We start from the raw sequence: 16,003 nt of genomic DNA, 5'->3' as shown, positions 1-16,003 counted from the left end.
GAGGTCTCTGCTTCTCAAAACACCCTATTACAGACTGTGGTTATAACTTGTTCTAACCAGGGTGAGAAAATACCTTTCTTTTCCCCTGGGTGGCATCGATACTTTCTTGGTATTACGTGTTAAATTAGTTTTAAAAATAACTATTAATCTGAACCGAAGTTTGCATTTTAACAAGCTTAGCTTTTAGAGAGTAATTACATCCTTAGAACAATTGCTTCTATTTTTGTTTTTCCCCTATTCATCTATGGAAATTCCTTGTCATGCCTCATAAGTTTTGATCAGTGTTTCACTGATCTGTGTAGCGTATTACTAGAAGTAGCTCCCTTCTCTTTCACTACACATAATATAGGTAGCCCTCGACTTACAACCATTCGCTTAGTGACCATTTGAAGTTACAATAGCACTGAAAAAAAGTTGACTTAGGATCGTTTTTCACACTTACAACCATTGCAGCATCCTCATAGTCATGTGATCAAAATTGGCAACTGGTCCATATTTATGATGGTTGCAATGTCCCGGGGTCATGTGATCACCTTTTGTGACCTTCTGACAACAAAGTCAATGGAGAAACCAGATTCCTTTAACAACTGGGTTACTAACTTAACAACTGCAGTGATTCACTTAATAAACAAGAAAGTTTGTAAAATGGGAAAAAAGTCATTTAACCTCTTAGCAGCAGAAATTTTGGGCTTAATTATGGTCATAAATTGAGGACTATCGGTACCTGTATGAAGGTTGGTCTCTTGAGCTTGCAATAGCATAAGGAAAGTCATCTTTAACCCTTAATGTAGGCTTTGGAAAGGCCTACAAGAGGAGTGTATCCTTTCCAATGAACAACTCCACAAATATGGAAGTTGGAGAAAGAATTAGAATTAGAACTTGTGCCTTTTTGTTTCTTCTGAACTACTCGGTTTCTGCACAAAAGATATCTTAGTTGGAAAACTACAGTAAAACAGACCTTGCCTTTCCTCAGATGTAGTAATCTTCAGCAAATCCCCAGTTGAAACTCTGATTATAACTTATTGTAAATAGCCATGAAAAGTGATATGGTGACCCTGCGCAAACCAATATATGACAATCAACACATAGTAGCACTCTCATACAAAGTAAGATTCTAGTAATGACTGTTGTTGTGTGGCCTCTTCTTTCCTTAAAGGCTCATTCTTGTCTTACTACAGGACTCCATTTACTGGGATAGCTGACTTTTCTGTGACAAAGAATAAAATCATTCAGCTGTGTTTGGATCTTACCACCACTGTTCAGAAGGTCAGTTAAGAGAGTGTGTATGTCTGTTCTCTTTCTCTGCTGTTATTCTTCCTAAAATTTCCCAAAGGAATGCAGAACAGTAGATGTACAGAAATAATTGTAATATAATTTTATGAGCAGCTTAGTGATACATGTGAGTTTTGGATTTTGTATGATCAGATCAAGCAGCTTTGGTTTAAACTGTTCCCTGGTATTATTGTTTTGGTCTCCCAAAGCTAATACTATTATTTTAACAAGGATTTTTTAAATTAACTAGTTACTTTGGAATTTATAAGTTCATTATTAGATTTTTAATTCTAACAGTACCTTTGTAGCAGCCGTTTGTTGCTAATAACCCACCAATGTTAGAATCTATAAAAACATAAGGCCTTAACATATAATTTTCTCCAGGTTTTTACTGGTAATTCCTCTTACTTTTTTTTTAAAAAAAGGCCAGAATGGTAGGAGGCATGCCATAAAGCAAGGCAGTTACAGCCCTGAGTAATTTATACATAGCAGCTCATTTTTGCTAGCAGCAACTTATAGTTGTGGGATCTATAAAACCAGAAGAGAGATAAATACACAGAAGGAAGCAAGAACTGGAATTAAGAAGGTCCTCGACTTACAACCATTCACTTAGTGTCAATTTGAAGTTCCAAAATCACTGAAAAAACATCACTGATTTAAGTTTTTCACACTTAACAATCATTGCAGCATCCCCATGGTCACGTGATAAAAATTTGGTTGCTTGGCAACTGGCATGTATTTATGACCGTCGCAGTGTCCCAGGGTTATGTGCTCCCCTTTTGCGATATTCTGACAAGCAGAGTCAGTGGGAAGCCAGATTTATTTAACAGCTGTGTTACTAACTTAACAACTGCAATGATTCACTTAACAATTGTGGCAAGAAAGGCCATAAAATGAGGCAAAATTCACGTAACAACTGCATTGTTTAGCAACGGAAACTTGGGACTCAGTTGTTGTAAGTCGAGGACTACCTATATATTGATCCAAAAAAGAAAGGCAGAAAGAAATAAGACGGGTGTCTAACTCAAGGCCAGGGGGTGGATATAGCCCATGGGGTGCTTAGATCTGATCCACAGGGCCACCCTGGAAACAGCAAAGGACTGGCCCACAGTGCCTCTGCCAGTGAAAACGGAGCTCGGGAGCCCATTTTCACTGGCAGAGTGGTCGGGCCACCACAGGTACCACTGACACAAATGACATTGAGCTGGCCATTTCCACCTGGCCATGCCCATCCCCGCCCCCCGAAGTCAAACACCACCCTGATGCGGCCCTCAATGAAATAAGAGTTTGACTCCCCTGAAATAAGAGATGCATTCAAATGTAGAAACAGTTTAGAGTCAGACTAAACATAACAGCTGAAAGATCCAATAAATATTTTAACTCACGGCTGGGTCTAAAAACCTGTCTCTGAATGTGTAGGTCGCTCTATTCAGTGGCTGCTAATATTTGTTTTTTTCTCCAGCCACCCGTGCCTTTATTGTCACTTTCTACAGTAGACACATACAGGATTAAAAAGACTATACTCTAAATATAGGTGTGATTATAGCTATTTTTAGCTGAAGCCATCTTTCCAGAACTGCACATTTTAGGGCCTTTTCTTTTCTTAGTAATGGCATGGTCATTTCTTCTGTTTGGCTCAAGATAAATTATTTTAAGCTGTAACCAATTAAGATGACTGCTGACAGTGACCATCAGTTGATGCAGGTGAGATTTTTGCCATCGGAACAAGAAATAAAGACTATTTTTATCTCCTTAACCCCCATATCTGTTGTCAGTATATTGTGTGTGCAGTAGGGAGAGGAAAATAGCCCCTCCCCCTCCCAAAAATCAGCTTTCTTCTTCCAGTGACAGAAATCTCTGATGGTTCTTGATGTTGCATCCCAGAGTCTTCCTCTGGGATACAACACTTAATTGGATGCTACCTTAAAATGTTGTGCTTGCTAGCATGTCTACTTTGCCATTCTGGCTCAGACAGTTCCTTAAAAGGAGAAGCAAGTGTAATCTTCTAATTCCTCATTGCTCCTGTTGAATAAATGATGCCTCTGTTGGATGTCGTCCTTTCAGCCCAGCGTCTTTGCAGGTAATATTTGCAAAGCCAAAAAACTTTCTATGAGAATACATTGCGAATCACATTTTTTTTTAACTATAGTAGAACAGATGAAGATAATAGAAGCACTACTGGATGGACGAGATGCAGAAAACTTTAGCTGGAAATCTACATAACAAATAGGCCTTCCTACCCTTTGCTTGCTTCCCATTACTTTCCTGTGTCCTTCAACTAGCAAATCTGGCTTGATCAAACCTTCTCAATTGAGTGGGATTGATTTGGCAATGAATCACTGAAGCTGCTGCCCATTATTTTTAAGTGGATGGATGATTTACACATAAGAGGCCCTTATTTAGATGCAAATCATTGTGTTTTACATTACTTTTTCTACATTGTGTGTTCTGAAGATGGATAGGCATTATTGTAGTTGCAGAGCACTATCTTACATGGTAGATTAAGTGCCTTGTTCCGTTGTCCTGATCCTTCCTTAGCATCTCTGGTTAGAATTGGGAAATACTTGCTTCTGAAGCCCTGGAATGTTACCTAGTTTGGGTTATGGAACATCTGCAAGGAAACAACCAAGCTCAGAGACCATTAAGGACCACTCATTTCAGCCCTAAGTTTTTAAGTATTCTCCTTTATTGGTGCTTCCCTTTTCTTTGACTTACAGTAATGTTTCTCACCTGTGTCAATTTAAAGATGTGTGGACTTCCAGCATGCCGTCGGAGGAATTCTGGGAGTTGAAGTCCACACATCTTAAAATCAACGTTGATTTTTAGTTGCCAGTCTATTGAAGAACTAATAGTTTAACTTTATGCTTCCTTTAACCAACTATTTTATTTTATGTGAGGCTTTGATTAAACGGCTTATGAAAACATTTAAAAATGAACAGTTAAGATTCTTGCTGAAGCTTCTGCAGAGAATTAAATTTTTGGATCATTGTAAAAAAACTTCTGCATTGTCCTCTATGCTCCAGACATATTTTACTGACTGTCAAGTCGAAATTACAGTTTGATGCTATATAAGGATCTTCCAGTAATAGAATACGTTCTTTTCTTTTTAAAGGACTGCCTCATAGCTGAAATGGAAGATAAAGTTCTCAATGTAGTAAGTATAAATGTTTATGTTTAATTCATTTTTTGAATTCCTTTCTGTAAAGGACTTTTTTTTATGATTGAAAGCAGCTTTACTTATTACGAAGGTCAATAGGAACAGCAGGCATCTATGGCTCCTTATTGCATAGTTTCCAGGCTTATCTAATCGCCTAAAATGAGAAAGTCCAAACTATTTTTGGATGATCCAAAAGCCCTGTTTTGATATGTAGCTTGCCTAGTTGAAGGCTAAAAATGGGACAAAGTGGAGGCTACGTTCAAGCATTTCCCTACATTCTTTCTGCTGCTGATTCAGTTTGGTTTTCATCTGCTCTGAAATGCAAATACAAATCTGTACATTATTCTGGATTCCAGCTCAGTTGATAGCATTTTTTTGTTTTTCAAAGAAATGTATATAGACTCCTATCCTGTCATTGCAAGACTCATGACTAGGTTGAATATGAAGGATATTGGCCCATCAAATGGGGGAGTTTATATTCCTTTTCTGTGTGAGCAGAGAAATTTCAGGACAGGAAATGGAAAACAATGGAAGCTGCTTGTAATGTGACCCACAGAGCAAGCAAATGAAAGATTCTTGTCCAGTTGCATTGTTTCTGCTCTTCCTTCAATCTACTCAACCCTGCTGAGTTTCAGGAGAGCTGTCAAACCTGGCTCTTTAATAGAACCATGGATCTGTTGTAAGTTGGGGACCTCCAGCCTAGGTTGTATGGATGCTTCTTTGTGGTTCTTTCAATAGCCATAGTTGTCTTTGTAATTCTTTTTCCTGCTGTGGCTCTTGTCATATGGCTTTATTGTTTTAAACGTCTTACTGAAAGAAGAGAATACTACACATTCAGAGTCTCACTGGACCGCAGTGGCATATAAATCCCAATGAATAGTATTATTAATGTAATATAGATGGAAAGGAATTCTGTTCTTTTTTATTTTAGTCACAATTGCTGGTGCAAAGAGGTGCTGGCAGATAGTGTGGCAGTGTGTTTTGAGGTCTCCAATGGAAGTAGGAGGGGAAGAGTTTTGCTTCAATAGAGCTCAGAGCTCACTGTTCTGGGGACGGAACTTTTAAGGGAAATACACAACAATACATTACAACAGTAGAAAAACGCTCTTTTGAATCAGAAGTGATGTGAAAAGAGAATTTTCCAAATACGTTTGAGGCAGTCTTGTGACTGGAATAGGGATGCAGTGACCTGCGTTCAATATTTTGTAATGGTTAATCATTGCTTCCTCCTTTTGACATGAATCAGGCTGTGTTCTTTGATAAGACCTTCCGCCTGCCAGAGAGATGGGGAGGAATTCACAGTATCTAAAAATACTCACACCTCCATTCAAAACAGAACAATTGTTGATTACCCTCCATAAAAAAAAAAAAAATCCATACGCCCTTCTATTTATGCATTATGGTTCTTTCAATACTCTTACTTTTTATGGAAACATTGTTTGGTGTGTGTCTGTGTGTAAGTTTAATTGCTTTCAGCAACTGTGTACTAACAACATGAGAAGCTTACAAAGCATGTCTATCTGGCTCACTGGCTCCTTTTCACTGCCCCATATCCCTTTCTGGTCTAGTAGCCATGATTGTTTAATTAGTGTCATAGTGTGTGTTGGGTTGGACCTTTAGAGGTGCACCTGACACTCTTCCTGTATCGGTAGCAGGGTGGATTTGATTTAAATTAAATTGGTTTAAATCACTATTTAAATCATGATTTAAATCACTAGTAAAAAGACTTGACTGAAATCAACTCGATTTAAATCATAGTTTTTAAAGAGTAACTGCCATCTCTGTCCCACAGAGGGGGACCCACTGTTGACTCACCGACAGCCCCATTCACTTTAATGGGACGGCTGGTGATGTGGCAGTGACACAACAAGGTGAGGGATGTGGCAGGCAGCAGGTGAGTGGATGCCTGCTGCCATGATGGATCTGAAATGACAGGTGCTCTTTAAAATTATATTTATAAGCTGCTTAGAAAGTTTCACTTTCATTTTTACTGCTTGCCCTTCCTCCTCACACTTAAGAGCCTGGTGGTACAGATGCATTTCTCTTCAAACAATCACACCGTTTGTAGTGTACATGGATTGCAAAACAATGGGATAAAGGAATATTCCTGAACTTTGTTTTATGATTTATCTCATGGTTACTGTGAAATTGTGTGAATGCATCAGTGCAGTGCATGTTATCTCAGCTTGCAGAGCTTGGATTCATTGAATGAGTTTACCAAAAATGTAAATATTGCAGAATATACAGCCTTATGCTACATAACCAAGCTCCATTTCATGCTGAATAAACTAAATTATTAATGTATCTTAAGTAGAAAACTATCTTTAAATAGATTTTTACTCCAAAAGCATTTTATTAAAATAAATTTGATAAAAATAAAAAAATCCGATTTAAATTTAAAAAAAAATCAGATTTATTTTTAATTTATAAAAAAAATCATTGATTTTTATCCACCCATTGTAGTAACATTCCCCACAAAGGAGATGCTGTGGTGGGTTTTGGCTTTAGGGCAATTCTCCAAAATAGTAGGTAAGAGTCAACTTATTAGTCAAATTCCAACAACATTTGTAATACACTGTTCCTGGCTTTTGCAATATGAGGTGCCAGGAGTGAATATTACTGAGTCTGTAATTGTTTCTACTAGATGCAAGGCACAGATAAATGCTGTTCCTCTAATGAATTATGGAGGTGGAGCTTGCAACAATACAGTGTTAGGTTTGAAATTTTATGTACATATTGGTGAATAAGGGATAAAAACTGGGCACTGATAGCAAGGAGAAGCTGGAAGTACAAGGCTGGATAGGTATTAGATAAGACAATCAAATTTCAGTTGATTGATTATTGGGATTAATAGATTATTCTGACTGATAGTGGAGATGCACATGTAGGGTGATGACATTCATTTGTTATAGTGGGCCGTAAATAAATGGAACATCTTTTCTTTAACTTCTGGGATGTTTGTATTTATAAACTGACTTCAGCAGATCTCAAAGCTCATTCCTCTTCTTGATTATTCTGAAATAATGTTTCACAAGGATCTTTGAAGTTTGTTTTCTTACTTCACCGTTACAATATGCCTTTTATGACTGGCAACTGTTGGCAGCCAGCAGAGTTAGCCTGCAGTTAGCCTGCATTCTAACCATCACGTCACCACCACGAGTGTTTTTCCTTATTACTTGACAGGAGAAAAACTCTCCTTAGATCCTTCCATTGAGCATTCTATGACTGTTAATATTCTCTCAAATTACTTTGGGAGAGCTTTTTAGTTCAGAAGGAACGGCATGTTTCTAGAGGAAAGAATCGTATATTAATAGCTTAGCCATTCAATATATGTAAAGAGTAGGGAAGAGAAGAAATTTTCTCTATGATCTTGATCTGTGGTTATGTATTTTTTAAAAAGAAAATTGTACACTATGCATTTGATGGAAGAGAGAAGTTTGACTTTTTTTCTCCATTTCATGCTGTAAATATCCTGCTGAAGAGAGGTAAATAGCAACTGAGAAGCAGGGATCACAATAGCAAAATTCCACAATGGGAAGACTTTGTTCTTCAATGCCTTTCTAAATCAGCTTCTCCTTGCCCAGCTTCAGTTTGCTCTAATTTTGATTCCCCGCCCCCCCGTATTGTTAAATTTGCATCTCCAAGCCAAAAGTTTGGGATTCCAAACAAAGCAATAAAATGTTCTTTTCATTTTCATATGCAACCATATTTGGGAATCCAAGGCAACTAATCTCATTATTTTTGAAATAAGTAAATAGTATAAATGTTAAATCTTAAATATTAACATTGCCAACTCAAACAAAAATCCCTTAAATTGCATTTAAATGCGTATTAAATGATTAATATTGGATTTTCTTGGCATATTTTAGGAAATAAATTCTATAATTTAATAACCACTAAGATAATTAGACTAACTTTTTTTTCTTTAGAAAAAAAATCAGGTTTTTGGTTAATGTTGATGACCAAACTTTTTGAAAATTTTCTCCTCTAACTTGATTTTCTCCGTATGTGATGAGATTATAAATCTAGTAATTCCTAGCTGTTGTCCGTCCTGCTTGGAAATTCGCAGTACATCTGATGGGCATAGGGAAGGGAAAGCTGACTTAGATACAGGAGAGGAGAATCTCCTGATTAATTCAGGGTTTTCAGGTTAATTGGACTCAGCCTATATGTTATCATCTGTCCCAGAAGATTGCCAGTAAATATTATTTACTATCTTCCAAGCTTGTGAATGATAAACAGTTACAGCCATTTTGGATCATTTGTGTCCAAAATTAAAAAAGGACTTGAATTATGGTTATAGAATTTTTAGTTTGAAATAAAGTACCACAGCTTTGTTACCAATGAAGTTAATGAAAGTTAACTTTGAGCAGATGCTGTATCCTATGAATCTGGAACTAGCACTAAAGCTCTTCTCAATTTAGGTTGTTATTTTCTTTGTTGGACGGGCTGTGCATGAGACCAGGATCCCATCTCCTTGAAATAATGTTAAACATTCTTAATTTAGGTGTTACTTTCTTTGTTGGAGGGGCTGTGCATGAGACAAGCACCCCACCTCCTGAAATAATGTGTAAAGCATGTTCTTATTTTTTTTTCTAGTCTAAGGTTTTGAATGGAATCTGTGATAAGACAATCAGGTCAACAACTGATCCGTTGATGAGTCAGGGTGCCTGTCTCGAAGAAGTTCACTTAAACAATATCAAACCTGGGGAAGGCTTGGTAAGAATATTTGCATTTCCTTGCTCTTCTAAATTGCTCCCAGCTACTACTATAAAGTTTATTTAAAATAACAAAGTCTACTTTATTTTCTCAAAGCAGGAAGAGTTAAAAAAAAAAAAGGTCAACATGGAGGCTATAATTGCACAATTGAAATCCTGCCCATTTTTTATATGCATCTTGTCCACAACATTTATTTATTTTATTTATTATTTATTATTGAATTTCTATACCGCCCTTCTCCCTGAGGACTCAGGGCGGTGTACAGCCAAAATTAAAAAACATGCAGGACAAATATTAAAAAACAATTAAAAGATATATAAATTTGGGCCAGTTAAAACTCATTACCAATTAAAATGTTTAAAACATTTAAAAACAATTAAAAATTTCATCTTAAGCCAGAATGCATGCATGCACATATGAAAAGGAGTGGGCCACCATCTTGACATTTCTGTTTCACTGTCTGCCTCTCTCTCTCTCTCTCTCACACACACACACAGAGAGAGAGAGAGAGAGAGACCGAGAGACAGACAGATCGTGGACATTCCTATTTATGATAGTATTTTGACTGAGAGCACAAGCACCCTCTTAATTAGTTTGAATAATTAGTTTACATTGCAATCTGAAATATAAAAGCTGTAATTCTTCATGACCAGGATTTTAAATTTTTTTCCAGTAGGGAATTCCCACATGAAGTATCCTACTATATACAAGAGAACAGAGAAACACTTTAAAACAGGGTTCTTTGTATTGACCCTGAAAGGTCATTATGGAGTCCCATTAAGATTTGTCATTGCTAAAAATGTGAATATCAAGAGAGGATTGTGTTATTAATATTAAAGACTAATTATATTAAAATTGATTTGTTTTAGAGGAACGTTTGAAATATTACGAACCTCTAGGTGGTCTATGCTCTAGCTTAGAAAAACATATTAAAAAGCTAAATTTGACAACCAGCATGTACCATATATACATTTTGAAGAGTTTTCTAAACTATATTCAGACTAAAGATTTTCAGCTATTCTCACAAGACCCACACTCATGTTGTGTCCCTCATCTAAATACTGAGATACATAATATGGGGGGAAATTATCTTTGTATATTTATTTTATTTATTCATCACATACGCTTATATACTGCTTCAATTATATGATTCAAAGTGACTTTGAGCATAACAAGTAATGCATATAGTATCTTACGATAAATCAAAATTTATCAACTTTTATAAACAGATAAATAATGTTATGCTTATTTATTCATTAGATTACCTAAGGCCGCCCAATTCCAGTCAATAATAACAAAAGTAGGAGTAAGTACTGCCAGCACAGATTCAATAAAACAATACCATACTAAAATAACATGGGGGACACTGAGGGAGATGGGCGATTCAGAAATGTGAAAAATAGATAAACAAAACATCAAGCTGTGATGACACACAGCTATACATCTCCACCCCAGACCACCCCAATGATGCCCTTGCTATGATGTCCCGTTGCCTGGAGGCCGTGCGGATCTGGATGGGGAGAAACAAGCTCAGACTCAACCCCTTCAAGACCGAGTGGCTGTGGCTTCCGGCGTCCCGGTATAGTCAGCTAGTACCATCACTGACAATAGGGGATGAGATCTTGCTCCCCACAGAGAGGGCCCGCAACTTGGGTGTCCTCCTGGATTCACGGTTATCTTTAGAAGATCATTTGACAGCCGTGGCCAGGGGTGCCTTTTATCAGGTTCGCCTGATCCGCCAGTTGCGTCCCTTTCTGGATCGGGACGCCTTGCGCACGGTCACTCATGCCCTAGTTACCTCCCGTATGGACTACTGTAATGCTCTCTACATGGGGCTCCCCTTGAAAAGCACCCGGAGGCTCCAACTGGTCCAGAACGTAGCCGCGCGGGTGATTATGGGCGCAGCTCGTTACGCCCATGTAACACCTCTCCTACGCGAGCTGCACTGGCTCCCGGTGGTCTTCCGGGTGTGATTCAAGGTGTTAGTTATCACCTTTAAAGTGCTCCATGGCTTAGGACGTGGGTACCTACGAGACCGTCTTTTGCCACCAATAGCCTCCCACCGACCAGTTCGTTCTCACAGGGAGGGACTACTCAGGGTACCGTCAGTCAAATTATGTTGACTGGCGACTCCCAGGGGGAGGGCCTTCTCTATGGGGGCTCCAACCCTTTGGAATGAACTGCCCCCGGAGATACGGAATATCCCTGATCTCCGTGCTTTCCGCCATGCCCTCAAGACCCTGATGTTCCAACAGGCGGGGCTAAACATACGAACATGTGAATGATTTTTTAAATGTTATCTAATTCTGGGTTTTATTTGATTGACCAAACTAAGTAATAATTTTAATTAGCAATTTTATGATGTTTGTGTGTCTATATTTTTCTTGACTGTACACCGCCTTGAGTCCTACGGGAGAAAGGTGGTATAGAAATATAATAAATAAATAAATAAATAAATAAATAAATAAATAAATAAATAAATAAATAAATAAATAAATAAATAAATAAATAAATAAATAAATAAATAAATAAATAAATAAATAATAAGCAAGCCACCTTGACTAAACATAAAGATTCCTTTTTATTCCCCATGTTAAAGATAAAATTAAACAGTTGTTCCCTTCGGCCATTCAAGAATTTTCACTTTGTGACGTTCTCCTAAAAAATAAATTGAGATCACTTTTCCTCCTTGATTGATTTGGAGGGTCTTGGTGTTAAGTGGTTTTTGTTTAGATTCTCACCTCCATAGGTGAGGAGGGGTTCCCCTCCCTTTTTTTTCTCTCTCCAAAAGGAGACTATATTCTGTTTACACAATTCAACAGGACTGGTTTGGGGCAGGCTCCAGCATGGTATTATCAGCCACGCTGTTCCTCAGAAATAATTGTCTGAAAAACATTTGAGGTATAACTGTGGATGTGCTGTAATTATTTTTGATGCTTATTTTATCTTTCGATTTCTCAATTTAGGGAATGTACATAAAATCTACTTATGATGGTTTACATGTTGTTACTGGGACAACAGAAAATGTAAGTATTCTTAATGACTTCATCAAAGGGAAATTAACATAAACTATTTGTGATAAAATTGAACCCAAGGCAAAACCTTTTTTAAAATAATAGTTTTAGTAAATATTATAATTAAAAAGATAAGAACTAATAGAAACTGGAAAAAGAAAGTGCAGAAAAGAAAAAGAATAGATAAGAAATTTTAAAAATGGAATATATAAAGAAATAACTTTTTCCTTCATAACATATATAAATAATTTTAGTAACTTATTTAATAATTTATATATTTAGTAAGTTATCACCTTCTCTTTTCCACATGTTCCATCTCTTTATACATAAATCTTTAAAGCCTTGGCATTCAGTCCTGGTCAGCAAAAGAACATTAAGAATTACCAGAGATAACAGCATGTCTATTTTAATCTTGGTCAAATAAACCAACTTTATATTCCTTTTACTTTACTTGATATTTTTATATTTCTTCCCTTTATTTTCAACAATCTTGATCCTTAATCCCCTCAGAAATGTCCTAGAACTTGATTTCTTTTCATTTGTTCCTTGTCCCATCTTAACAAATTAAAAAAAAAAACTTTAATAGGTCTCTTTTGTAAATCTAGCATAAGAAAGTTATCCAGATCATTCTTTTAGTTTGTTAAACCATCGGCCAGTTTCATTTGTATATGCAAGGTAGTGTCTCCTTACATTATTTCCACAGCCCTTTGTCATTTTAAAATCCACTTTCAGTTCAGTCTCAATCCTATCCTTTAAAATGTGTTCCTCTTCCATATCATCTTCCAAACACGGTCCTTAAATTTGTATTTATAGGAAACTCATTTGGTATAGTAAATCTTGCCATTTGAAGGTTGATAAAACCTGAAAAGTAGTTAACAAGCAAATTCCAAAATTGGTTACAAAAGGAAGTATTTGAACTCTATGAACATAAAGGCACAAACCCACAGTTTGGGCAAAGATTGGGATCCCTCAACTAGAGCTCTAAAGCTGCTGGAGACCACCATCATCGTCTGGAGTACTTGTGGTCAATTCCAAGTTCTCTCTTAGTCCAGAATCCTGAAGAGCTGGCCCATTTGTTGGAACTTCAGTCTACTGCGGTCATCAGCTCCTCTGTTTTCAGTTGTGCCATTTGTTCTCCCCAAAGTGGCAAAAAGGGAATAGAAAGCAGATTCTTGTTATATTTTCAATTTTTTCGGTTTCACAATGTTATCATTATCCTATTGCTGACAGCGATAATTTGGTATGTGCATGACTGACTCTATCTCTTCTATATTTACCCTTTAGTTCAGTTCGTGGTATGCAAATCAGTAAAAGTGTTTCTAAATGCTAATTGGGGTTGTACCAACTGGAATTCCCAGAATGAGCAAAATGCTTAGACTGTAAATGCAGGCTCAGCAAATACACGCTTATGTAGTGCACTCTCTTCCTTCTGAAAACACCAGCAGGATATTTAGACTGGGCATAGAAGAGTCCATATGCTTCCTGGGAATCAAAGGAACTTATTAAAATAAGAGAAAGAGAGTTCTTTAAATGCAAAGTGTTTCTAGAATTGAAAAGGAAAAGCCATGGAGATATAAATAATGGGTGGGAAAACTAATTATGAGCTCCAGTTTCATTTTTGCCTTAATAGAAAGATAATCATTCTCTTTTACATACCCTGTCCTGTCCCATTGACCTGCAGATATAGAACTGGATGACAATTCCCATTCTCCACAGCCAGTACGGCCATTGGTCATTTGAGAATATTGTTTTGCCTCCTATCCCAAACATTTAAAATACCTAAGCAATGCAAATGTTCAAATCTTTCTCCTAACCATGCCAAACTGGCTTTTTAGATTTACTGTTATGTTTTCTGTTTGAATGAACTCAGTGCTGGGAACCTTAGTTGGCGTTCACAAGCATGTAACCTTCTTTTCTTGGGTTTCCAGATCTCTGCTGAGGAGTCATGTTGCTAAGATAAGCGCCCTTTCCCTTCTTTGTAGCAGTATAATGACAGCGTCTTGCCTCTGGTGGCTTCCTGTCATTTGGTATCTATCCAGCTGCATCTCTGACATAGCAGCTCTTAATGCCATGGAGAGATGTGTCCAATTCCTGTCAGGTGACAGGATTTCCAAGTTGTTAATGACTTGTGATTTCCTGCTTTTGGTGGGAATGTTTTGACCCAAACAAAAATTTCCAGTCACTTTCCAAAATCCTAGTGATGAAAGCTAAGTGGGCTTCTCCCCCACCTCTTTTGTTTATTAACAAATTAATTCTCAATTCAGAAAGAATGTGTTTTGGATACACAATGTCTACAATTGTCTGTTCAGAGAGAGATCGGCTAGGTCCCTGAAAGGAATGTTGTTACTAAGAAAAGGAAGTTATCTTGGAGTCTGTATGTTTCTCAATGTCTCTCCTCTCTTTCGCCAGAGCTTCCATTTACGAAAACGCAACATGTATAGTTTTGCCTCTTTAATGCTGATGTGTAAGATTGGAATGCCAATGATGGTGGGGATCTCTTTCCTAGTAAGATTTTCCATCTCAGGTGGCCCGAAGGGGATTTTTTTTCTTGCCCTGCATTGCACCTGATAAGGGAACAAGGGAAATGAGCCATTTGTTTCAGCTGATTTGAGTCACACAGGTCAGCTCAGGACCTTTTTTCTTTCTCTATGATGTGAACTGTCAGAGAATCACTGGAACAGATTTGCAGCCGCAGAGCCATTTTCTTGTAGTGTAGAACTGAGCAAAAATTCTCCTAATATTCTTACTAACTTTGCCAGCACAGCAGAACTTTCTCCTTTTCATCCCACACCCTGATGGGAGTCCCTCTGCAGCAGACTTTAAAGGCACATAAAGGAGTTCTGGAATGATCTCCCTCCTGTTTCTTCAGCTAAAATATTTTCCATCACATGAAATGTTGATGGACTCCAAAGCTGCCTGCTAATAGAGAATCAAACAACTCACCTTCTTTTCTTAGGATATCTGAACTATCAAAGTTTTTAACACTTCTCTCTTTCAGGTTGTATGTTGTTAGGAATCGAGACAAGTGGCTTCATTCACTCTGTTAGGGATGCCTAATTAAATTACAGGTGTCTTATTAGAGAAGTAGAAAAGAAATTCTGCAGACTGAAATGACCTCCCTCCTTTCTTCCCCTGCTCAATTGCTAGCCTTTGGCTCAGTATAAGAAAAGTCCTGTTTGGTTTTTAACAATTGGCTAGTTATTTAATGACTAGTTAGTTGTAGGGAGACCCTGCCTTTGTAGCTCACACAGAAGCACTGCAGACATTTCCATTTCCATAGCTTTTCTGCCAAGAGTGGTGTACCATTTGAAGGTTTTTAAATTGGAAATGTTTGTTCGCTTTGTTTTTATACTATGTAGTCTCCTGCTGATCGGTCTCAGAAAATCCATGCTGGTGATGAAGTGATTCAGGTGAACCGGCAGACAGTGGTAAGTAGATAACCACAGCAAAAGTGGTTCAAAACATACCACTTAGAACCAAAATTTAGCCTGATTTTCTATTGTATTCCTTTATTTTTATACTGAAACGCTGCTTATACTTTAAGGCATTCAGTAGCAAAACCATCTGTTAAAAAAAGAATGAAATGTCACAAACCACTTTGGTTAAAGAAAAACACAGGTTTGAATAGTTGATTCTTTTAAAAAAAAATAGGGATACTTAGAGGAATAATATTCTTCTTGAATGTTGGCTGCTGAGAACATTTCATGGATTATTAAGTGTTTTATGAATTTATCCAAGTGAGATGTCTTAAGATCATTATGCAAGGAATGTTGTAAATGTTCATAAATGCAGCCTCTGGCATCTTTACAATTACAAATCATTACAATTATGATGAATAGTA

The 16,003-nt window shown here is 37.2% G+C and overlaps 1 protein-coding gene across 1 annotated transcript in view; it reads left to right on the top strand.

The window, feature by feature from the left end:
* CNKSR3 (CNKSR family member 3) overlaps positions 1–16,003 on the top strand; it is an 83,704-nt gene that overhangs the window by 55,405 nt on the left and 12,296 nt on the right. The window contains exons 4-8 of the mRNA XM_060692291.2: positions 1,179–1,266; positions 4,385–4,426; positions 9,029–9,148; positions 12,115–12,174; positions 15,522–15,590. Coding sequence (XP_060548274.2) covers positions 1,179–1,266; positions 4,385–4,426; positions 9,029–9,148; positions 12,115–12,174; positions 15,522–15,590 — 379 coding nt within the window. The remainder of the gene's footprint in view (positions 1–1,178; positions 1,267–4,384; positions 4,427–9,028; positions 9,149–12,114; positions 12,175–15,521; positions 15,591–16,003) is intronic.

Source organism: Pantherophis guttatus, chromosome 1 (assembly GCF_059756535.1).
Source record: "Pantherophis guttatus breed Tessera chromosome 1, ASM5975653v1, whole genome shotgun sequence".
NCBI lineage: Eukaryota > Metazoa > Chordata > Lepidosauria > Squamata > Colubridae > Pantherophis > Pantherophis guttatus.
Note: the sequence above shows the minus strand (reverse complement) of the source record. Positions and strands in the feature narration are given on the sequence as shown.